General features: G+C 40.1%; 1 protein-coding gene across 6 annotated transcripts in view; it reads left to right on the forward strand.

Annotated features, from left to right (window-relative positions):
• LOC133441826 (neprilysin-like) overlaps positions 1-24,027 on the forward strand; it is a 466,475-nt gene that overhangs the window by 415,258 nt on the left and 27,190 nt on the right. Inside the window, exons 1-5 of one of the 6 annotated variants that reach the window (XM_061719494.1) lie at positions 2,757-3,155; positions 3,389-3,410; positions 5,212-5,388; positions 6,418-6,453; positions 10,660-10,821. In XM_061719494.1, coding sequence (XP_061575478.1) covers positions 2,976-3,155; positions 3,389-3,410; positions 5,212-5,388; positions 6,418-6,453; positions 10,660-10,821 — 577 coding nt within the window. In that variant the 5' untranslated portion in view covers positions 2,757-2,975. The other 5 variants (XM_061719497.1, XM_061719495.1, XM_061719496.1 and 2 more) reach the window with 5 other exon arrangements.

Raw genomic sequence — 24,027 nt, forward strand, 5'->3', positions numbered from 1 at the left:
TGTTATGCAGGAAAGGGATATTTGTTGTATTTTATTCAAGAAGCATTTTTATTCCATATATAAAGGCAGTTTATTATTATTTCATTTGTTTTATACATTTTGATATTGTGCAGACCTCTGTTAATAAATGTACCTGTGTGACATTTGGCACGTGGCTTTGTATTAAAACTGACTGTTTTTTTAAGGGTTTGCCTCAGAAAAAAATGAAGCTAACAGAGATGCTATGCTATAATGCTTTGGGGGGAAACCCCAATTATGGCACAGAAAAAATATCGATATATATCGAGTATCGCCATTCAGCTAGAAAATATCGAGATATGACTTTTGGTCCATATCGCCCAGCCCTACAAGCATCTAAAATGTAATTTTCTGAAGGGGGTGGGTGACTTCATGAGCTGATAACTATGATACATATGCCACTCAGGAAGGTGATCATACCAAAATATCATCATAAGCAAGTTGGTCACCTTGAGTGGTACTGATATCTGCTCTGGCCCATGGACTAACTCGTAAACGCCGCCCTGACGGAGTAACTTCAGGAGGATACTTCACCTCCTTAGGTATGTCACAAGCTTTATAAGTATGGGACCCCCCCACCCCCCCTCTCCTGCTCATCCACCCCCCCGGTGCGCATCACACACTCGAGCAGCTGCGCCGCGCACGCCTTGCTCTGATGGATCATTTCTCTCCAGCGATCCTCTCCGAGTAGATGCGCTCCAGCGCAGTTGGTACTTTCACTGGAGAGTCCGTCCGTCCGTGCGTGAGCGCGCTTGTGTGAAACGCGCACTCCTTAGAATACAGAACCAAAAGGGGGAGAAGGGAGAGAGGCGGTAGCGGTGTGTGTGTGCCTTTTTGAAACCAGGCTGGAGCAAACGGAGCACCGGCACCGGATCGATCAGCTGCTGCTCCCTCCGTGGATGTGGATGGATGCATGACCGCCGGATGTGATGCCCATATATATCATCGACCGAAAATTTCCTGACATATCTGGTGAGTCGCACGCGCGCCCCGGGCGTCACTTGTAAACCATGCGCTTGTGTCCGTGCCAGCGCACTTAAGGATGATTTATGGTCCCGCGTTACATCGACGCAGAGCCTACGGCGTCGCCGCGTAACCCTACGCCGTAACCCTACGGCGTAGCCTCTGCGTCGATTTAACGCAGAACCACAATTCAGGCTTTACTAATTATTTTTTTTTGGCGTGTACGCGTGTGCCGGTTGGGTGATACGGGACAACGTGCACCAGATGATCATGTCGCCCCCCCCATCCACCCCCTTCACCCCCCGCAGGAGTTCCCAACGTGCAACAGGAGATGGAGAAGATGAGGAGCAGGAACGCATTTAGCTGCAAACCTCTGCAGCGTTGTATTTTTATCACTTGAGTTTGAATTTGGCCCGATTGGGAAAAAAAAAAACTCGGTTCCAGCTGGGTACTTTGTTACTTTTTGGTATTGATCCAAAGTAGAATCTAATTTGCTTGGAAATTAATGTTGATGTTTTGCTCAGTGTAATAGCCCTTTAAAAGTTATTTTTACTTTTGCATTCATGGTGCAGCAACACAAACAAACAAAAAAAAAAAGCCATAAAGATAGCAATTAAAGAGGTGGATTTCATTTCAGCTAGATCTCATCACCTTTTGGCATGGGGACTCTTGCCTCAGAAGTGATTTCTTTCACCGTGCAGCGATAGGCCCTCTGCTGAGAATCAGATCCCAGAGAAGGTGTTATTTTAGTTTAAAGTGGGCCATATTCCAGCTTATTCAAACTCATTTAAATCGAAGACATGTTCCCGGCTCATGTAGATGTAGGTTGTAAAAAAAAAGTGACTTTCTACAAGAGGGCTCATATAGACTTGTCTGTGTGTGTGTGTGTGTCTGCGTGGGTGTAGACACATTGGTGTTTTCAGGTGTCTTCGTGAATGATGGGTTTAATTTTGAAGGGGGTTTGCAAGGTCTTGCTGTTTATGTTTGAGATATATCATGTTGGAAAGCGAGACGGACGGACAAACAGACAAGTGGAGAGTGGAGCGCAACAGACAGAAAGTTTCAACTTTTTGGGTGTCCTTTCATAGGGCACTATCTTGAAAGTGCAGACGCAGCAGCACATGCCTTTCAAAGTGCAGTCAGAGCCACGTTTGCATTAAATAGCTTACATATTTTGCATTCACCCCTCTTAGCCTCAACATCCTTAAAGGCATTATTCCCATATGATACGAAGAGGTTCTTTAGCTAAACCTGAAGCAAGGTCAATGAGTGAATAAGAATTAAAAAAAAAACAGTGCTGAGCACAGTGTAGCACGTCAAGGGGACATATACAGTAAGTGCTCATTAAGCCCCATACCTAACATGCCACAGCTCACTGAGGAGCCACTTAAAAATTATTTAGAAGTCAGATTTAAACACTTTTTTTCCAAACTCACCAGCTGTTTTTTACACATTCCTTCACTGAGGTTCTTTTTTTTTTTGCGTCCCTCCTCCTTTTTAATAAATCCCACCGACATTCAATTACTTGGCATGCAAAGTGTCAGGATTGGAGTGAATGAAGATAATGTACGGCCTCTCCGGTGCTGACATGCACACATGGTTTTATTAGAGCTGTGGGACTGCTGTCACTGTGATCTGTGTTCCCGCAGAGAAAAGTTTCTGGCCCGTCTCGCAGTCATGGAGAAGCTTGACTGGAAGTTCTGATGAATATATCAGCTCGTGTCATCCCAGTGTCTCATCACCTCTTTTTATGCCTCCAATTGCTCATTTTTCAGTTGCATATCTTTCGGTCGTGGAATTGCATCCAGTCGCCACTGTCTTATAGTAAATCTTATGACCTGTGCTGATGTCATACACGGTTGAGTGCTGTTGTGGAGCAGTGAGAGAGCAGCCTGGAGGGAGTAGCGTCTGGTGTGTACAGTAATGTGGTTGGATAATGACCATAATCAGGGAAGTTTACATTACGTCGGTCCATTGTTTTGTCATGCAGAGGAATGATGGGCAATTTGACATTAAGCAAGAATGTACTTAGGTGCGATAAATGTGTGTGTGGCTGTATAGTTCCCTTTTCCCTAGAAGGAAGCTATGAGACTTGGGTCACGCAGCGCTCTCATCCCTGTCTGCTCTTGGAGACCCACCCATCTGCACACACCTCACGGCACTGGATTGTAAAAGTGTGTTTGAGAGCAAGAGTGTGTGTCTGTTTGCTGATGTTAAAGGATTAAGGATTAATTGTCGTCAGACCTTAGGAGATAGACTCAACTGCTTGTAAGAAAAACTTTGCAAAGTTCTTTGTTGGCCTCCCAGAGGAAAAAGCAGCACTTTATTGTGAAGAGCACTGGAAAATGTCTTGGTAGTTTTTTGTTTTTTTCAAAAGTGTCTGTTTGTTGCTTTTTTGTTTTCTTAGTCTGGAGTGTACTGCCTCAAGGGTAAGAACTTGTTCTCACCTTCTGCTCCAACACTGTTATCTTCCTTATTTGTCTTCTTATCCCTGCCATTTGTCTTTTATCTTCCTTTTCTACTTTCTCTTGTTTTCTCATTTCTGTACGTGCCAAAACAAAAAAAAAAAAACTACGAGACCGAGGGAAATGTTTGCTTTACTAATGTTTAAATTAATGATTTATTTGAAAGTGTTTCTATTTGGAAACCTAAAGCAAGTTTATTTGTGCTTTACGATTGAAAGGTTAATTGATTTTCAGCCGTAGATATTTAATTGTAACTGACAAGATGAGAACTTTGTGGACAGGAGCCTTGATGTGTGAATTAGACGATTGCTTAAATTTTTCTATGTGAGCTAAATGCTTTTATTCCTTATGTGGTGTTGCAACAACTTAATATATTGTTGGTACATTTATCAGTCACTGAGCTGAAAATCGTGTATGAATGCAGTTTATTTTTAACTTAGTGACTAATTAACTCAGTGACATGATGGATGAAACAGGTCATAGAAGTAATAATTTACAGGTTCTTAGCCCAATGCGACATCTTGAAATGTTGTGTTTTGTGACTTTATCAGTCCAAAACCCACACATCTTCCCTTCACCTTATCACTGCCGCTTGCTCAGTTACTCTGGACGATACATTTTGACACATTTTAATGCACTTTTGCCTTTTTTTTTGTCCAATGTGCAGGGTACTGATTTAGATCTGCATGCTACTGGGTGAGGACTTTAGCAATTCACAAAGCAAGACAGTTCTAGTATGAGTCTCGCGAGTGGACTTTAAATAATCATGGTCCAGGTTAAAAATACATCCTTTTACAATATTAGCCACATGTTCCCAGAAAGCTTTTTTCTTTTTTTTTTCCCCCCTGAAAAGACTTTGAAAAGAACAATTTTTGTTGAAAAGAATGTTCCAAACTGGTTCAACAGGGGACATTTTCTCAAACCGCTATTCGATTATTCATTTGAGTTTTTATCATATTTCCTATGGATTTGTGATAAAACCAAGAAGCCGAGAGTAGGAAGAGGAGCAATATTCTTTCCATTGGTAGCATCCTATTTTATCACTCGAACTCAACGGCCAACTACTCCACAATGACGTTTTCTTTGATGCATGCTGGAAGCACTGTTTATGAACCACTAGAGGTATTGAAACTACAGCCTTAAGTATACCACATTCTCCCAACCAGTTGAACGTGACTTTGAAGAAACGTTGGAATCATTTCAATATTACCTTATTTTCCGTGGCATTTTGGTTTTTGAGATACCTTTGAGATTGTAAATGTATTTTAGTTGAATTAAATAATGCAAACATGGGGCCTTAAATATGGAGACTGCTTATTACCAAGTTTTCAAATCAAAGCTGAAATCCCAGCTGGTGCTCACATGGTTGGACGCTGCATTTCTTTGTTCTAGAACAAGCTTCTTATCCATTTTTTTGTGTAACCACGGTGACAGAGTCATTACTACTTAGTTACGGTCTCATGGTATTTATCGCAGGCATTGAGAGGCTTCTGTTGGACTTCTAAAGGGTCTATAGGCAAGCCTGCATGTTGAAAATTGACACCAAGGTGTCCTGCCATGTATTCTCTTGCAACAAATTGCGAGTGAGAACATGTTTGAACCAGATATCATTTTGCTTATTCGAGAGAAGAAACAGACACTCATTCATCAGGCTGCACCATTGACATTTTAGCTTGTTCGATTGTTAGGTAACACTTTACTGAGCATTAGAGTTGATCGATGATTCATTTGCTCTCAGCAGACTATTCATTCAGTCTCGTCTTAGGTGAGTTGATACAGCTTGCTGCTGAAGGAGGAGAGCCGAAAATGACAGAAACCAACACGCCCAAATCGGCTAAGAAGCCCCGCTGGACCTCCTTGGAGATCGGCCTCATTACCATCGTCTCCCTGCTCTTCGTCGTCATTGTTGCTCTCGTCATTCTCTTTGCCACCCAGAAGACTGGTAAGCACTCTGAGCACAAAGGGCCAGTGTTGAGATTTTTGTTTTTTCCCACTGACCACCTCTCCCAGATGAGCATGGTTAGAGGCACACATAAAAGAGCTTGCTGAAGAGCTGCACTTTGTTCAGGTGATACAAGACACTTGAGCTGTGTGGTTTTTAGCGCTAAAGTACAACTCTGTTTTGGAGCAGAACAAAGAATATGGGGAGCGTGTACAGTGGTCCTTTACAAGGTTCGCATGCCTCTTCCTCACTGATATTTCAAATACCAAATAAAGCATGTTTTGCCATTGATGCCACCCATTTCAACAGCATGGGAAAAAAAGATTGCATATAAAGACAAATGTGAAAGTGAACAGAAAGACCCAATCCACTTTCCTTGCACAGGAGAACCAATCAGATACGCTGTAGATCAATGTCACCGTCCAATTTAGGATTTTTGTTTGCAGATATCACATTTTTAAAACTGTTGCTTTCAAATGACACGTATCCACTTTACATGTTAACCACTAAGAGTTCACAGACAGGTTGTTTCAAAGTAAGCTGTAGTGTTTGAGAGATAGTACCAATAAGCAGCAGATCGTGAGATTAATTATTGACAAAGATCAGCAGGTCAAAAGTGCAGAAACCTGACAGAAAAGGCCATCCAATTAAGACAGACAGAGTTAGCTTACGTGTGCTGAGTCGTAACGGTTGTTTCAGTCTTGGGTTTAATAAATAAGTAAGCTGCTTTGTAAGGAACATAAAAGTTCAGTGGCTTGTATTTGTAACTGTGTGCGTGCTTGACTGCGTTCTTAACCCATGAAGCTGTGTATTAAAGGTTCGTTCGTAGTTTGCTGACGTGCCAGTGCATCTCAAGTTCACTTTGATTATCGCTTTTTCTTTTCTTAGTTTTGAAACAGTCTTAAGCAACAAAAAATTAAAAAGAAACTACAGTAAATAAAGGTTGGCGAGGGTGACTTTGACATATTGATTGATGTCTGAAAGAAAGAATAAACACTGAGCGATGATTTGTTTTATGTTCTCCTGCAGATGAAATGTGCACCACAGCAGACTGCACGCAGTCAGGTAAGTAATGCACGTCTATCTGTCTGTGCCTTCTTTTTATTGTCTCACGCTGAGGGGCTTTGATTTTTCACAGAGGAAGACAGCATGGGAGAAGTGAGACTGCTGCAGAAGCCCAGGGATTTTTAGGTCACTTCAAATGAGAAAGTTTCGTCTCAGTCAAAACAGTGAACAGTCCTGATCCGCAGAAAAAAATAGCAATATTTATTTATTCTTTTCTTTCTTTTTTCATGTCTTTAATCTTCCCTGAACAAACATACAACAGAAACTAGTAATTGGTGTAAACATTTTAGGCAAAAGCATCTCATCATATAACAGCTTTATATGATGCTTTTGTTCAAGTGCTCCCTGACACCATGCGCGTACAGTAGTAATGAATGAACGAATGCGTTTTTCTGCACAACACAAAGAGCTTGTCAGATGAATTCTTCTGCCTGTATTACCATAGGCAAGTCCATAGGCAAGTCTCCTAACATTTCCTTTTGCATCATTATGTGCCAATCCTCAAAGCCATACTTCCAGCTTCTTCGGCATAACATCATACATTATCACTTCCTTTCAGAGAAAACAAAAACTGAAATAGTAAGTCAGTGATGAGTAACTCCACTGCTAGTTTACAGAAACAGATGCCAATTCATTTTTGATGGATGTCCCTATTCAGTCAGATTTGACAGACAGCCTTTTCACCGGGGATTTCTGAGCCTTCTCCTGTAATTCAATGCAGCTCTAAAAAGTTAACATATTTCCACCGCTGGTGCAGAACTGAGCCCAATTACTTCAACTACTGTTTTTTGTTTTCCAGTAACTACACATGCTGTTGCTGTTTTTGTTGTTGTTATTATTGTTGTTATTAGTATTTAGCTATGTGTGAACAATATTCAATTAAAAGAGAACATCCAGTTTAAGAAAAGTAATATATTTTTATTTTAGATTTGTTTGTGGTACTAAAGGTTTGTATTCCTATTTTATCTTATTTTTTCATTTCTACAAGAGCAGCATGAAGTGCTCTGGAGAGCGTCCAAAGCTTTACAGCAGGTGGTCCATCATCTGAAACGCACTTATTTCCTGCAAAAGGAGCCTTAACGATTCTCCTTCAGCTCTGTTCTGTCAACATCTGAGATGCACATGTGCTCACATCTGTGCATTTATCACAAGGCCTCACTGAGCAGCAGGTCCAACTGTTCATAAAGACTAGTGATGGGGAAAAGTGGCAGCATGACGCTTTTTAAATGTGAACCCTCGCGGATTCATGTCAGATTATATTTATCCCTATAAAAATAGAAAAGTTTAACCAACCTCTTTTGCTCTTTTGCAGTCTTTGACTCAGCAGGTTCCCCTTATAGGGCTCAGAAACACCCATTGCATTTTTGGGAGGCCACATTGGTAACTATGGAAATTGATAGTAAATAACAAACTAAGAGAAGACAAGTCATACGCGATGACAAAAAAATATAGGAACATAGAAAGAAAACAACAAATCAGTTTACCATGACAAACTGTCTCCATGATAAATCTACGAACGGTTTAGATCCATACGAGATCCCAAAAGAGTGCTGTACTGATCCCACCACCATGTTTTCCTACTTCATTTGCACTGTGAGTGCATATATACAGCCAAGCAATTCAGGAGTTAGAAATCTCTTGTACGACATGCAATTTACAAACGGATGGGTGCAGGAACTACAAATCTTCAGGATGACAAGCTCTTCTATATGTATATTTGTGTAAGTATTTAGTAGCTTATCTGTTTTTATAAGCTAATACCCGCCTCAAAAGTACAAACAACAACATCGTATTCCTTTTAATCATAACGTTGTTAAGTAGAAGAGATTCAAGTAAGCATGATAGGCAACTCAGCCACACAACAATATCTAACATGCTTATATATCTGATTTTTACAACAAAATACAAATAGTACAAAAAAGATGAACAGACAGAGCAACATTTAGCTACCATCTACTGCTGATGTACAGAAGCAAAGAAGTAGCTACAAACATGGCTCATCTCCCAGGAGTGCAATGCACCATAAACTCCATAGTTGTGGTGGTTATGATGCTTCCTAATAATCACTTTTCTTTGGTTTTTTATATTATTTAGCTACTTTCTTAAATCTCATAGTGTCCTGTGACAGGGTGTCCACTGCCGCTCTGTAAGCTCGCATCATTGCTGTTGATGTGCGGCATTTTGCATGTTTTTTAAAGTATAAAAAAAATAAATCATTAAAATGTACTTAAAACAAAGCTGAAACATATATTTTATTATGTCAACACGAGAAATCTCTTTTGTGCTGCCGTAAGGGTTGAGTTTCAAATTCAGTGGAAGTTTTGGTTGGTAAATTGTTTTGCTCATAATGTCTCATAATGCCACATTTCAGTTTTTATAAAAATACACAAACTTGATTCAATACTACTACACAAAGAGTGAGCTTTGTACTTGTGTGTAGGTGGTGTTTATTATGCTTGCACAGATCCTGTTTGCTGCTTTCCCCTTTGCAGTGTTCAGCTAATCAGCTGCTGGCTTCAGTCTTCCCAGGCTCATATCCAGTAGTACTGATCCACTCTTCAGACACTTCGCTGGAAAGTGATTAAGCATATTTCCCAAAATGTCATACTGATAAATAGTGACATAAGCACCACTGATCTCCAGGCTATGTGGCTGTCAAAAGAGCTCTTTAGAACTAGAGTAAAATTAGCATGCATAATGTCATAACTCTGGGGCTTTAGTGCTGATACATTTCAGATCATGACCTTGGACATTTCTATGATCAGAGGTATAAACGATGCATATACATAAAATAAAACAATTAAACAAACAAAATAAAACGCACCTCTTTTCTAAAATTTGATTTATAATACAGAATGTCCTACTACAGCGCATGTAAATATAACATATTTAAATTTGTGATATTAATAATTCAAAATGAAGTTCGTTGCTTTACATGAATACATCTAGTTTTGAACTTAATCTGCATTTGTTCAAAAAACAAGACATTGTGCATTTTTTCCCTTAGCAAGCAGTATTTCTGTAATCCCAGGCAATCTTTTCATTTACACACAAGCAACAAGCAATGATTTTGTTGTATTTACCTTTCCTTTAACAATTTGATCTATTGGGCAGATTGACCAACGTTTAGATGAAACATTCTTTATTTGTTTAAGTAGAACACCATAGTAAAAAATATCTTGCTTGATCTACTCTAAAAAAAATTAAGGCCACTTTTTCGCATGAGATTTTTATGTAGATCAAGAAAGACTAGTCTTTTTATAAACTACTTAATTTTTAGTAGCTATGTACAACATTCATTTGCAAGTAAAGTCAACTTAATTTTTTATTTATTTATTTTTCCTTTTTTTTCCTTTTTTCCCTTTTTTCTTTTCTCTTTTTTTCTTCTTTCCTTTTTTTCTTTTCTTTTCTTTTTAAAGTCAACTTAATTTTGATGAAGTAAACTTAACACATTTAAGTTGACTGTACTTGCAAAATGTATTATTCACATACATAAAATTAAGTAGTTTATACAAAGACTAGTCTTTCTTGATCTACATAATAATCTCATGCAAAAAGTTGACTTATTTTTTTTAAGTAGATCAAGCACAATATTTGTATCAGTGTGTGCGCAACGGGCATGCGTAAAAATGTCTAGTCTGGTGGTCTTAGGAAGAAGGGTTTAATGAAACTTTAGAAGGAAAATTAGTATTTAGAAATCGTCTTTGAATGTCTGGCGCAGTGTAATGGTTGGCTCACGCTGGGGTGCAGGTTACACATGACTGAACCTGGCTCCATCTCCAGACCCGCAGAAGCCAAAGTTAGGAGGCTACTCAGGTGAGGACCAGCTGTGCTTCTGTGTATCTCCCACTCGCAAACAGCTCCGTGAAATATGCAGGCAAAGAAAAGCAACACTACCACATGACGCACCTTTCGCTTTCTCTGCCTGCGTGATGAGTTTTGACACGCGTTTACGTTGAAAGTGGGAGTGGAAATCAAGCGCACGTGAGCGCACGTGCGTATTCCCCCCAGTGATTTATATTTATAAAAGGGGATCTAAATGTGGCTTAGAAATGTGACGACGGGAATGCGTATGTCCGTCTATGAGCAGCCCCGTAGTTTATGTCATGAAACTATGCGGACTTTTGCGCATCTGGCCGCAGTTGCGTTTGGATGCTGTATGTTTCCTCACGTTGTCGTTTGTCCACATTGTGTCTCTCTGCGCAGCGTCTCGTCTCATAGAGAATATGGACGCTACCGTGAACCCATGTGACAACTTCTACCAGTATGCCTGCGGAGGATGGCTGAAAAAGAACATCATCCCGGAGACCAGCTCTAGATACAGCACCTTTGACATCTTAAGAGACGAACTGGAGGTCATCCTCAAAGGTGCAACACCCACCCACTCACGCCAACGACGATGTTCACAGAAGTACCATGACACAGACAAGCAGCGCTTCAAAATACATTTTCTTTACAGTAGTAATGCCTCATTTGGACCGTGATTAAGTGTTGCAAAGCACTCTGGATTCAAATGGAAGAAAAGCTTGATTTAGTTGCTGGAGAGTCTGATCTAAAGAGGACTGTCCTTCAGGGACTGTAGCGCTATAGATATCACAGATGCCATGGGAGTTTGGCTTCACTTCTGTCTTTGTTAGCAGAGCTGGTGTTAACTTCACCTGTATGTGTTTGAGTGTGTTTTCCATTTTAATTTACTGCGTGTGTCAGGTGTTCTGCCTGCCATAGAGGTTAGTTGGTTTCCTACAGTTCATAGATATAGGGTCTCCTTGCACTGTTAATGAGTGTGTGTGTGTGTATGCGTGAACGTGAGGTCCATACATCAACTGTCTGTGAGATGTCAGTCGAGTTCCCAGCTGAAGGCCTGACAACATAATGGAGGATCGGCTTTCCAACAAACAAACCCCTTGATCTGTCCTAAATTTACAATTTATATGCCATCACATTTGAATATAATAAAGGCAGCGTGGAGAGGCTTGTTGAGTGGCCTCAGCGATTCAGAGGAGTGAGAGTGGTTGTTTCTAATCAAATTATTTTCAGCAGCCTTGAGCTCCTCGTTCGTCCGGTCTTCTATTTTTCTTGTTTATTGCCATTCATGAGATGTAGATTATTCTCAAATAAACCTGAATGAGGATGGAGATGGACTTTCAAAATTAGACATGTATCAGTCTCTCAGTAATTAGTCATAATACAGAACATTATGTTTTAAAACAAACACATTTTTTTTAATAGAATTGGGCTCTTTTTCTTGCAATTTAGAAAACAGTTCCTGAAATCTTTACGACGATCAGCCCCTGTGCTCACTGTTTACTTCTCGATAAGTACCTTCTTTTTCTTGGATCCGTGTAACATTCTTTACGGTTTGGAGATTGCCTGTAATGTAGTCAGCATTTGCCTCTTTCAGAAGGTCCTTGTAGTGTTAAAAGCACATCATAAATAATTCTGTGTGGAGTAAAAATGTTACTGAAATTCTTACCTCTTATGCCTTCATCGTGATTTTTATTGAACATGAGATTCTCAGAAGCCCTGCCTACATTTCAGATAGTTCAGGGATTTTTATTCAAAGCATTGCATTTGAACTCTTTTGCATTGTACTTTGCTTTAGGAATAATTTAGAGCTGTTCTGTTATGGTCTGTTCTCCTCTCTGCTGCACGGCGGTCCCGGTGGCCATAAAATTCCCACACGGGGTGGAAAATAAAAATAAACATTGCTCAACAACGGATCGTTGTAAGCATTCCGGTGCTGTAAGCGCGTTTATGTACGTCGCATGTCTGAGTGAGCATGTGGGGTCATTTCATACTTCTTCTTCTTCTTCTTTTTTTTCTTTTTATTACTATCACTTGATTTATCGGGTTTTGGTGGGGGATATCTGCTGCATGAGAAAGGAGGGGGAAGAGCAAAATAAATCGCAAGTAAAACGGAACCAGTGGACAAGAGTGCAAAGGTTGACGCTTTCAAATCATTGGCTTAATTGCTCTGAATGCTGTGTTTACCAGAGAGAGGAATGGAGCTGCCAGTGGACTGTTCCTAATCATTCAGCAGCTTGAATCCCCACCAACCGTAGGTGCTGCTCTCATTCCTCCGGGCTGCTTCCCAGCCAGAGATGGAATGTCTCAGAATAGGACACACGCATTTTCAGGTTTCCTTTAGTGTGTGTCTGCCTCAGATAAGTCACGATAAAAGGTTACACCAAATGATCTGAAACAAAACGTGTGTGACAGCCGTTCCATTGTCCCCTCTTGAAGTCTTGTTAAAGGTTTTCATTTGACAAGAAGTAGGCCTCAGCAGAGTTATGACCTCTACTCTGAAAGAGACTTCAATTATGCAACCCAGGATCCCAGGGCTGCCTGGCTGGTTCTGCTGCTGCCGCCTACATGCATACCACTCCCCCACTGATGGAGAGATCTTCTTCCTGTCAACAGCTGCCAGGCTGGAAACACCTGGACACCGCAGCGCTCGAGGCCACATGCATGCATGCAAGTGTGAGTGATTACAGTAGTGGTGTGATTTGCGGTCCCTTGTAAATGCTTCGGATTGTTCTCTGCTGCCATAAATGAGGCGTAATGAGGATCCGTGCCCTGACTGTGACCACAGCAGTTTGCGTGCATGTTTGAGTGAAAATCGGTGTAGTTTTCTTTTCTTTTTTCCTTTGTCTCACCCCCGACTCAGGTGTTGCACACTGTGCAATAATTTGCCCAATTGACCATGAGCATTTTAATTAGTTGGCGTCAGGAAGAGGAAGTAGGAAAAGCACAACAGGCAGTAGGGGATGAAAGAGTTTTTTCCATTAAAGGAAAAAAAGAAACGGGCAGAGGTGAAATGAAAGGCAAAGGGAGGATGCTGGAAGAAGTGATAAGTGGTGAGATAACGGGGCAGCAAAGGGAGCGTCTTTGTCACCGAGTTGAGCCCCAGGTGTGTATCGGTGCGTGCCATGTACGAGCGAAAGGCTCACCGCTGCTTCCTGCATGACTTCAGGTCCAAATCTCCTTGTACAGAGAGAAGTGTAGCTCGGGATGCTTATCGGGGGCTGTGTTTCTCGTAGAATTTCACATCATCAGAAGTGTCAAAGCATATCCACTGAGATGCCTGAGAAATTAGGCAAGTGTTAAGACGTAGCGTACAGGCTGCCAACAGTATATGCCCTCAAGAACTAAAACAGAACACATGTCACACAATTACATTGGAGAAATGGGTTGTTCACATGAACTCCTCCGTATAAAAATTCCATAGAAAAGTATTGCAGAATATCTTAAAAACTTTGAGTTGGAGCACTGATTTCAGCAGCTGCTGTTATGATTTCACTGGGAGTGGCCACACATGCGTATGTGTCGAGGGTGCAGATCAGAGTTCTACTTCGATTTACATCCCGTGTGCTTTGTCATTAGATTGGGCCCAAAACATTATGCTTCTTCATATTTGTTTAAATGATTTAGGAATTAAAGCAGAATCTTTTCAAAGATTCAATTCAGGCCTTTAGGGGTTTTCCCAGCCTTGAGTGTGTTTGTATGTAGTTTTTACAAAGTGTACCGTACACGTAAAAAAAAAACTATGTTCTCCCAACGAGGATGCAGCTCCTGAAGTAACTGAAACTCATCGTTTGTAGTCTACACTTGTATAGCATTTACATAATGTATGAGAAGATTCAGGTTTTAGATGTTGTTGCACTGCACAGCTAAGAAAAGGGAGTTTTCTTAAATATGAAGGTATATAAACCTATTCACATCCAAATCAGAGTTGCATATCATGTTGTCACCGGTGAAGCAATGTACTCAAGCGCAGCAGTCCCGTCTCACCTGCACTTATCACATGACGCATTGAGCTTTCCCCTGCTACTTTACCACTTCCATCTCCCCACACTATTAAACTTGCATCATTTTTATTTCTGGTGATTTTTACCCTGGTCTAATGATCTTCTGACCCACTTTATTTTCAGCCGATCATCCTAACTGGGGCAACTTTAACTAAAACTCATCATGTTTTTGTCTGGTACATAAAGGAAGCTCACTTTCTCTTTCTTTTCCTTCACTAATCCAGAACAGAAGTTTGCTTGTTTTTTTTTTTTGTTTTTTTAAAAAAAAAAAAAAAAGGTTTTGGGCATATTCCAGGGTTTCTGAAACATTTCCAAGATTCTTTTCTTCTATTACTAATTTGCACTGATACAGGTGAGTGCAGATGCTGCATGCTCGCAGTCAAATGACTCGTTGGGAAAGACCCGGTCGCCAAATGAGCGTCATTTGAGCCTCATGTTGGAACGGACTCTAATAAGACCCTCTCTGAGTAAGAGAAATCAAGACATTGCCTCCTTGCTAATACAGGAATTGTCAGTTTTTACTGCCAGGCCCGCAGTTCCTTCCCGTGGCAAGATGAACGAGGCCTGAAATCAGAGCCTGTGCCTCATGCTCCCTGCTTGTCTACCAAGGGAGTACTTACCAGAGTGTGGGTCTCTGCAGCCTTTTCTCTCCTCTGGTTAGACACGATGCAAAGAAGGGACTGCAGTTCTACATTTTTTTTTTTTTTTTTGTTTTGTTATTTTTTTATGCATTATTCCACTATCAGCAGCTAACATAATTAAGCTTTTTAAAATAAACTTTAGAGTTTTATTTTCATTTCTTTCTTTTTTTTGCTTCTTCTTTTGGTTTTCTCTACATTATATTTGTAATCAAGATGCAGTGTAATGTTTTGCTCCCAGTCTAATGCAGCTTGGCCCTCATTTTTCAGATATGAATAGATTGGCTTTTTAATTCCTTAGTTTTTCTCTTTGGGTATGTTCAAGGAAATGACGAGAAAATATGGAACTGTCTGAAGTGACTACTAAATCAAAACTCATATCTCCATCACCACTAGAATTGCACAAAACCTAAATATACCAAAGAAAAACTTGTAATGGAAACACTTAATTAACACCAATCAAATACGCTTCCACGAGGTGGTGTTTCAGATGTGTTGATAGTCCATTTTATCCCAATCGTAATTAACACTTGCCTTTTCACATCTCTGGCATCACCAGATGTGAAGTAGTCAGTCAATCTCCATTAATTGAAATGTAGTTTCCAGCTGTTTTTGTCCTCATTTATATGATGTAGTTGTGCCATAACACTACCTAATCTTTATGCATTAAATAGGGGCTTTGTTTTTGAATGATCATCTGCTGCCGCCTTCTTCTGTTGACTTTTTTTGGAACAGCTATAGCAGCAGTCGCAAAAATATGTCCAAAACGAAAGATGTTTCTGTTGCTCTCCTTCCAAGTCGAGATCTTCTTTAAATTGAAGAGAAGTCTCATAGGACAAAAATATGGAGAGTTACTGAGATATGAGCAGAGAACTTGGAGAGTTGTGCTCATTAAAAAGACACCGTTAAATGAACCCACACAAAGATGTAAGTATGTATGTATGTACTGTATGTATGTATAAATAAGACACACACACACAGCTGTAGCAATTTGAGACTGCGTAAGTTTGATTCAGCAGGATACTGTGACATCACAGACCAAGTTCCAAATATAATGATCACATTTTTCTCTGCCAAACTTCACATCATGGTGCAACACTTCATCTTAGAAGTGGGCACTGTAAACATTCAACTCCCATTTCGCAAGGGGGAACCACAGCCTGTGGGGTGGAGCCACACATCCACTCCAATCCCCAAAACCAGCTGCTTTGCCTTGTACTGTTTCCCTATTTGGACCAAAAACTGTTGGATAAAAAGACGTAAAGAAAAAGTTTTCTTTTGAAAAGTGCACAGTGTCTCTTTTTAAAGGAAGTCTGTAAGAAGATATTGTTGTCCCATACTTTAAAGTGATGACAACATTTTTTTTTTTGCAATTTTTAGCTCACACGGTCCCCCCTATAGGTGTGGAGGTCAAGTAGTTTAGTCAAATACTGAAATGTATTCTTGTTCAGTCTTAAGCTGAGTCACTCTTGTTTTCACTTTCCTTGTTACTTAGCTGAGTCTCTGTTGTCTCTGCGTTTATTCCCACTGGGGTCTGTGACCTAGCTTCATCGTTGGTGTGACATAGTGCTCTAAAGTGATGACAATGTCACAAATCAGTGATGAAGCCAGGTCATAGAATACGGTAGGACAATGCTAGGAATGAAAAACTGCTAGTCCAAGATGCTGCTTAACAATAATAGTCAAATATTCCTTCAGATGAAATTAAAACTGATATAGTGGAGGAGGGTCAGGTTGGATAACACTTAAAGGGGACCTATTTTGAAAAACACGTTTTCTCTTGCTTTAACATATATAAAGTGATCTCCCCTCAGCCTGCTAACTTGGAGAAGGAGGAAAGCAACCAAATTCTGCAGTGTCTGTACAGCCACCCGGATGAGCCGTCCAGTGTGATGTGACTTCTACGAGCCGTTCAGATTCTGCTCCCTTTCCTTATACGAAAATGCGATTTACATAGGTTGGCCTCCGATGCGTGAAACCACGCCCACAACTAACTCCGCCGGCCCGGAGCTTCCGCCATTTTTTCGTAGCGGTGTATCGCGTCATTCAGGCAGCCAATCAGCACAGAGCCTCATTATCATAGCCTCCCCGCCCACTCAGAATCCTGCATAGATAATGAGGTTAGAGAATGGGATGATAAAGACATAGCTCAGAGGCTGAATTTCTCATTTATTTAGCAAAAACAATCAAAAGCTTGTTTTTAATACATTCAAGGCCTGTTTAAAATAGGTATTAGATGCCATAATAGGTCCCCTTTAAGCGATTTGAGAGACAGACAGATTTTACATGCAAAATTGTCAAGTGGTGACTGACTGTGTCTCTGCTCCTTTCAGTTACGGCTGAAGTGCTTTCGTCTTTATAATCTTTATTACCATTCTAATCATTCAGCTCAGTCAAGGCCAGGACCATTGCAAATTCAATGATATGTGGAGTCATCAGCAATGCAAAATGTGGCTCAAAATTGAGAGACGGTCTGTGCAGGTATGTTTGAAGAGACCATGTTGGAGGAGTGAAAGGGTAAACCCTCGCTGTGGTTAAACACAAGCGCCAGGCAGTCGGTAATCCAATTACACACACATGAACTGTGCCCTTTCGCAGGAAGCGTCCTGTGAAGGGTCTCTATCTCGGGACTTCATTACAATTAAATGAGTACATAAATAGTGCACCTATGATAATAAGAAAATGGAGGGGTTGGGAAAAATGAAGGCATTAAGGGGCTGAAATGATATGCATTCATGCAAGAAGTAGATTAAGCATTTTTAAGAGAAAATTAGGTTTTACTATGAAATATTAAACATAGTTTTACAGACCAAAGAGCATCTGGAAATATTGTTTTTTAGGCTCTATGGTCTAGTATACATTTTGAAAAGAAGTAATGGACACTACTTTATGGTTCCAAATGTGAGCTTGAGAGTGAGCATTGTTCCATCAATACTTAAAGTGCTGTCTCTGAGTTGCTGCTCTTCTCACTCGTCAAGGTGTAAGAGCTCAGAAAATGAACATTCGTCCTAAAAATGTCTGTTGGATAGTTGGCTCTGCTTTTAGCATGGATCAACATTTGTGTTTCGGGTATGCAGTCCTGTCCATTATGTTGAGAAGCTTGCACTACACTTCTCTTTTCACAATCAGCTCAGGGTCTCCACTACAAGCCTTTTTATTTTTATATTTGTATAATTTTCATGGCTGTATTATTTTTATTTATTTATTTTTGCTCAGTTTCAGTCACTGGCTCTGACACTGTCGCCCCAACAGATGGCTGCAGATATAACTCTCTTCAGCACAGACTTGTAGAGGATGCTGCATTTTGCTTCAAATATTTAGACCCAACATTCCTCAAAGTAAAAACTTTCTCCTTTTTGTAACTAGCCTTGCTGCATTGCCAGTTTAGTTTGATCTCCACGTGAACATCCAGGTATTTGTAGTTCCGCATCTCTACAGTCATCTCATTTTAACGTACAACGTGAGGCGATCGTTTCTGCACCTTGCTGAAGATCAGTTATCTGTACCCAGCCACCACTGCACTTAGTCCTGCACATATGACACATCAGCCTGTTCGTGGGGCTGCGTCACCACTGACACGCTTCACAGCGCTTCTGCAGATAACCAATGACTTGTACTAGTAGTGTGAGTAGGTACTAGATAAAAAATGATGGGAGCACAGTACTCGGCTGACCCCGCTCTCAGACATTTAAAGTTGCAGTTACCAAAATTTTTGTCTGGTAGCAGTCTAATCTTGGTTGTGCCCCCCCCCCTTACTTTTTCCCTCCAAGTTTCTACATAGCAGTGGCAGCTGTGTTAAACACTGCAGACGCTATTTAAAAACATGATCCTGACTGTGAGGATCAGGGTGAGCTTGATTAATACTTGTGCATCACAACTTGTATGCAGAGTCGGTGCATTCTGTGTATCGCTCTGTAATTACATCACCTAACACTAACTGGCAGTGCAGGTTCTATTGTGTAGAGCTGTGGCCTGCACTGCACTTCCTATTTACTCCCTTCATTTACTTGAAACGCATCGAAATGGAACTGATCTTGCATGAGTTGGATTTGATAAATGTTGAGTAGGAGTCAAAAATTGCAGCAATCCATCCGTCCAGTTTGAAAATGGCAGTGGAGAAGTAGTTGAAAATCAGGAACTGCCATACCACTAAGTGGACCAATCAACTGTTACAGTCCTTATGCATTGCCACACAGTTGATTCCTGGTGAGATGCACATGAGTCTACAGCATCTGGTTCCCTGTGCAGACGCTACAAGGCTGATTTAACACAGAGGAATAAGCGGCCCATTATCTGCTTTGTCCAGATGAGTATAGGTTTGCTGAAGCAGATAGCATCCTCAACTCCAACCCCTGAGTTATAAACAAACAGCAGCAGATCCTGAGAAATGCTTACTTTTTTGGAGACCTAATACGTCTCTCCTGGACCTTCAAGATATAGTATGTCGCATGCAACTGGTTTATATTCATTGAGGGCAGATGGAAGATATTTTTAGGTACTTGAACAGGTCACAATGTCTTCCAAAGTAGTGGGACCTTCTCCTGAGTCTTTAATGCTAAAGAGGTGTTGCAGAATACCACAAAGCTGGTCCATGTGGGCTTTGAGGTCCCTGTGCAACGTCATCTGGGCCTGTAGCCTTGTTCCTGTTCAGTTTCTACAGTAGCTTCTTCACTGCACTGCTGGAGATGGAGAGGTACAGGGGGTTTTGGTGTTTCCTTATTTGTAGGGAGATAATTATGAGGCTGCGTAAATGGCCGTAACTAAATGACAGGGTAAGAGTGTACAGGTTTGACAGGGAAGCTGTGGGGAGGCTGCAAGGTCTGTGTGACAGAAGAGAATGAGTATGATCTTGAACTAAACATAGACATGTGTTCGGCTCATCGGATAAATCCCTTATGCATTCTTCCCCACTCCCTCAGCAAGCAGCCAGTCCTTCACATGCCTGTGTGCATGTGCAGCTCACTTGGTTAGTGAGAGGACGGAGCTTACAATGTGGAAATGTCACATTATTTTCAATTTACCAGTGAAAAGAACAAGAAAACCACAGTGGAACCCACAAACTGCCTGAGTGATGTGTGCCTTGGTGGTGGAGAACTGTTTGAGATTTTTTTTTAAAACCCACCAACAGTCGTGAGCGTTTTTTTTTTTTTTTTTTTTTTAAAGCTGGTGCCAACCTGGATGTACAGAAAAGTGCATTTCCTTAAATGACTCCAAAACAGAGTCAGTTTCCAGTGACCCTAATGTCAAAATGACCAACTCCTTAGATGTTTCCTGTGCTTGATCCATGGACAGAATTTGATGACCTGGTTGTTTAAGAAATGAGAAGCCAGTTGTATCAGTTGGAGTTGAATAACTAACTTGTCAACTGAAACGTAATTATCAATTAATCCAGGTGGTGACTTGTTTTTTGGACTGTGTGTAAACCTTAAAAAAAAAAAAAATATCGCCAGATGTACATGAATAAAAGTAAAATGTCAAGTACAGGTTCTAGTAGGTGATACTGGCAGGATTACGGTATATCATGTGAAGATATTTTGTGTGAATCCAAAGAATATTTAATGATGTCTGCATTTACCCTTGCTTCACCTCTTCTGTGAACTTCTAAGCTGAAAGAGTGTTTCAATAAGTTCTGCAGGAAGTGTGTGTGAGGAAACCCAAAGAAAAGCATAGCCCATGTCTTTATGCTGACTAGTTCATCTCTTTGATTGTAATGGGTTGACCCCAAAATCATTTTAATGGGAAAGGAAAAACATTGTTCCCCCCATGTTGTCTTCCATAGTTCACAGTAGCATCTCTTTGGACTTGAAATATTTCCGCGTGAGCTCCCTGTGTAATTTAAGATCATCCTCCTTCCTGTACTGGCCTGATGTTGCTCTGAGCTGAGAGTGATGGTGTCTCTTTATGCAACATTTATGAGATAACACCAAGTTGACTGAGGTCACGTTTAGATCTGTGAAGGTTTGTCAAAGTCGAAAGGTATTCAAACTGCACCATAACCATGTTGAATAACTTATTTATGAGGGGGGAAAAAAAGTTGTTACCTTCTTGCGGAATTTTATGTTAAGTTTGATGGCCCAAAATATCCGTTGGTTGACTATCTTTAATTAGCATATTGTCACTATAGCATCCGAGTTCTGACGTTTTGTACACATTAACCCTTTCATACATTATTTTAAAAGGTGACCATTTAATGATTTAAAAACTCTACTTATCACATCAATTTGATGTATGGATGACAGTCAAAAATGTGTTCATGTTCAACATAGATTTTCAACTGAAAAATATTATTCTGATGGTTTGATTTGATTTATTTTGTACATGTAAAAAAACAACAATTCAAGAGAAGATAAGAAAACAAAACAAAGAATTTCATACTTTAACACTTGATATCTTAATTTACATGTGCAAAAAGGAGTAGGAAGAAGTGTAAACTTATTTAATGGTAATTTTGTTAAGCACATTGAATGGATGTGGGATCAGTCCCTGATGGCCACTGGAAAGGCTAATGAGCAAGTTAACCATCCGAACCCATGCATACAGTAGAAAAGCACGCTTGAATAGCTGCTTGCCGTAGAGACATTGAACCTGAAGGAGCTGCAAGCAGGTAGGTGCTTGCACGGTACAGTATACCTGTTGGTTCTGAGAAGTGAGCTCAGTAATGGTTCCAACAGCTCACCGACTCAGTTTTGAAGGCTTTGAGGGAAGGGGACTAGCTGGTGTTCTCCCCCCCCCCTCCAGACATATACTGTATTAAAAATGTCTCTCCTCAAAATTGCCCACGTCTCCTCCACATATTTCATAGAAGTCCATGAAAAAGACAAAAGGTTGATTTAATCCCTCTAAAACAACAATAACAAGTAACAAACTGTTTCCACTACGTCAGTGATTATTATTGGTAATGTATTAACCCGACCAAATGTACTGAGGAAAAAAATGTTATGTGTCAGTGATTAAACCGGTCAGTACTCACAGAAACCCTTAAAAGGAGAAAAGAGGAGAAGTGAACCTCTGTTGTTGCCTGTTGTGGCTAAAACTTAAACCTCGGGAGGAACAATAACTAATGAAGGCTCATCAGTTAATGGGAAGAAGGGCAGAGTTCTTCCTCCCGTGACCGGAGACGTGTTCTCCGAGGCCATATTTCTACTAACAAGCTTGTTTTTGTTTTTGGGTATTCAGTTTGGAGAATAATTCCTATTTTAAAAAAAAAACATATTCATAATAACATTTCCAAAGTTAAAAGAAATTTTAAATGAATTGTTAAAAGAGGAAAAAAGTTCATTTTTGTAATGAAATAGCTGTAGCAGGAAAAAGAGGCGATCTTCTAATCAAACTTTTTCGTGAGTTCCTCCAAAATAAACCCTATACAGACTACTTACTTAAACTTAAATCTTTTCAACCCTCCCCCTTTTTTCTTTTCTTTAAAGAAACTGTTTTCACCAACAGTTGAACCAGCAACTTCATTAGGCCGTCAAACGTGTCTGTGTTGGCACGCTGAAAGCAGAAAGAAACATTAAGCTAGACTAAAGGATAAACTAAAGGATTTTCTAGTCTTAAAATAAAACTCCACAGAGGAGAAAAAATGGAGTACTAATGATGATGCAGTGGATTCCTGTTCATTTCCCTTTTATACCTATACATAATGCAAAAGGCTTTACAGTACACAAAGACTCATTTATGGCACACTTGCATATACATTGAATTAATAATTTGTTGTATAAATGTACATTTACATGAGCTCTTAATGACATTCATCTTCAAAATATGAGATACAAAAATGCTGTTTAGTTCTGCATACTCTCATAAACAACAGCATCATCAATCGTGAGCCATTTACATACATTTTACCTGTACTAGGTTATCACAAGGCAGCTGGATGTAAAAAATTTACATTCTGAATTATTCATGGTACACTCCTTATAAGGCATTCACACTGTTAATGATTTAAAATGCTACATAAAAGTCCCCAAGCTGTAAGAAAGGCAACTCTTAGGGTCCAAAAGCTTGAGGGGAGGGGAAAAAAAGGTTATCTTTTGTTCAAGGGAGGTAACTAGAAATTTTCAAAGGGGGAGCTTAGCCTGTATTACAGCAGGCTATAATGGTAATGATGATGCTGTATTGCAGTATCTAAAAAAAAAAAAAAAAAAAAAAAAAAATTCAGCTACAAATTAGTGTCAAAGCCAGGTTAGTTTATCCAGTAAATGTGATGGTTGTGCTTCAATGTGCAACTATGATGCTGCAGAGAAGCTCTCCATATCAGGACAGCTACCTGACACCTTTTCAGGAAGAATAAAACTCTTAACACATCAGTTCATGTAATTTTGACTGCCAAACTAACATCATAACAGATTTGAGGCACAGATCATTGATATGTTTTTAGCTAAAGATTGTGATTTTTAAATTACTTCAACTATTGTATTATAAAGCAGAGCCCGGCATTTTTCGGTCAGACTGATTTGGCTCTTAAACATGAGTGGACAAATTAGTTGGAAGACTTCCATTGAAGAAATAACATTCCACAATGGTCACTGAAATAACTTAACGTAAATACAGGCAAAAGATCAGACATCGGTTTATGAATTATTGCTCAAAGTAATTTAAAAAATAATTAAATAATGAAACTGGCCCAACAAATCAGTTAGCCCAAGAAAGATGTCAAATAATTTTACTTTAGTGACATGTTGGTGTCCTGTAATTGTCATCACAAGTGTTTTCAGTCTGACTTTTTTTAAAGGGTGAAAAGTCAGAGGTCAAGGTACGTTGGTGTCAGATCACACCATCCATCACCGTTTGAACCAGATTGGACGAGGAGGACTCCACTGTTAAGAGAATCGAAAAAGCAAGAGTAGATTTGTCAAAATGCAAATGTGGGGAAGGCTAGGTTCTGTCCTGGAGCTGCTTTTACTGCGTCTGGTACAGGCAGTCTTGAATCTGTGCTGGTACAATGAACTCACAAGACTATCAAGGCATTTTGGAGACAAATGTGCAAACCAGTGTCGGCAAGATAAGCCAAGTACTGAGCTGAGCCCCTCCAGAGTTAATGCTTTTCATACAAATCATCATCAAGTAAACAATTAAACTTGGTTGTCTCCATTAGTCTAGCGAGTTAATGTCAGGTATATAAGTCCTGT

Source organism: Cololabis saira, chromosome 4 (assembly GCF_033807715.1).
Source record: "Cololabis saira isolate AMF1-May2022 chromosome 4, fColSai1.1, whole genome shotgun sequence".
NCBI lineage: Eukaryota > Metazoa > Chordata > Actinopteri > Beloniformes > Belonidae > Cololabis > Cololabis saira.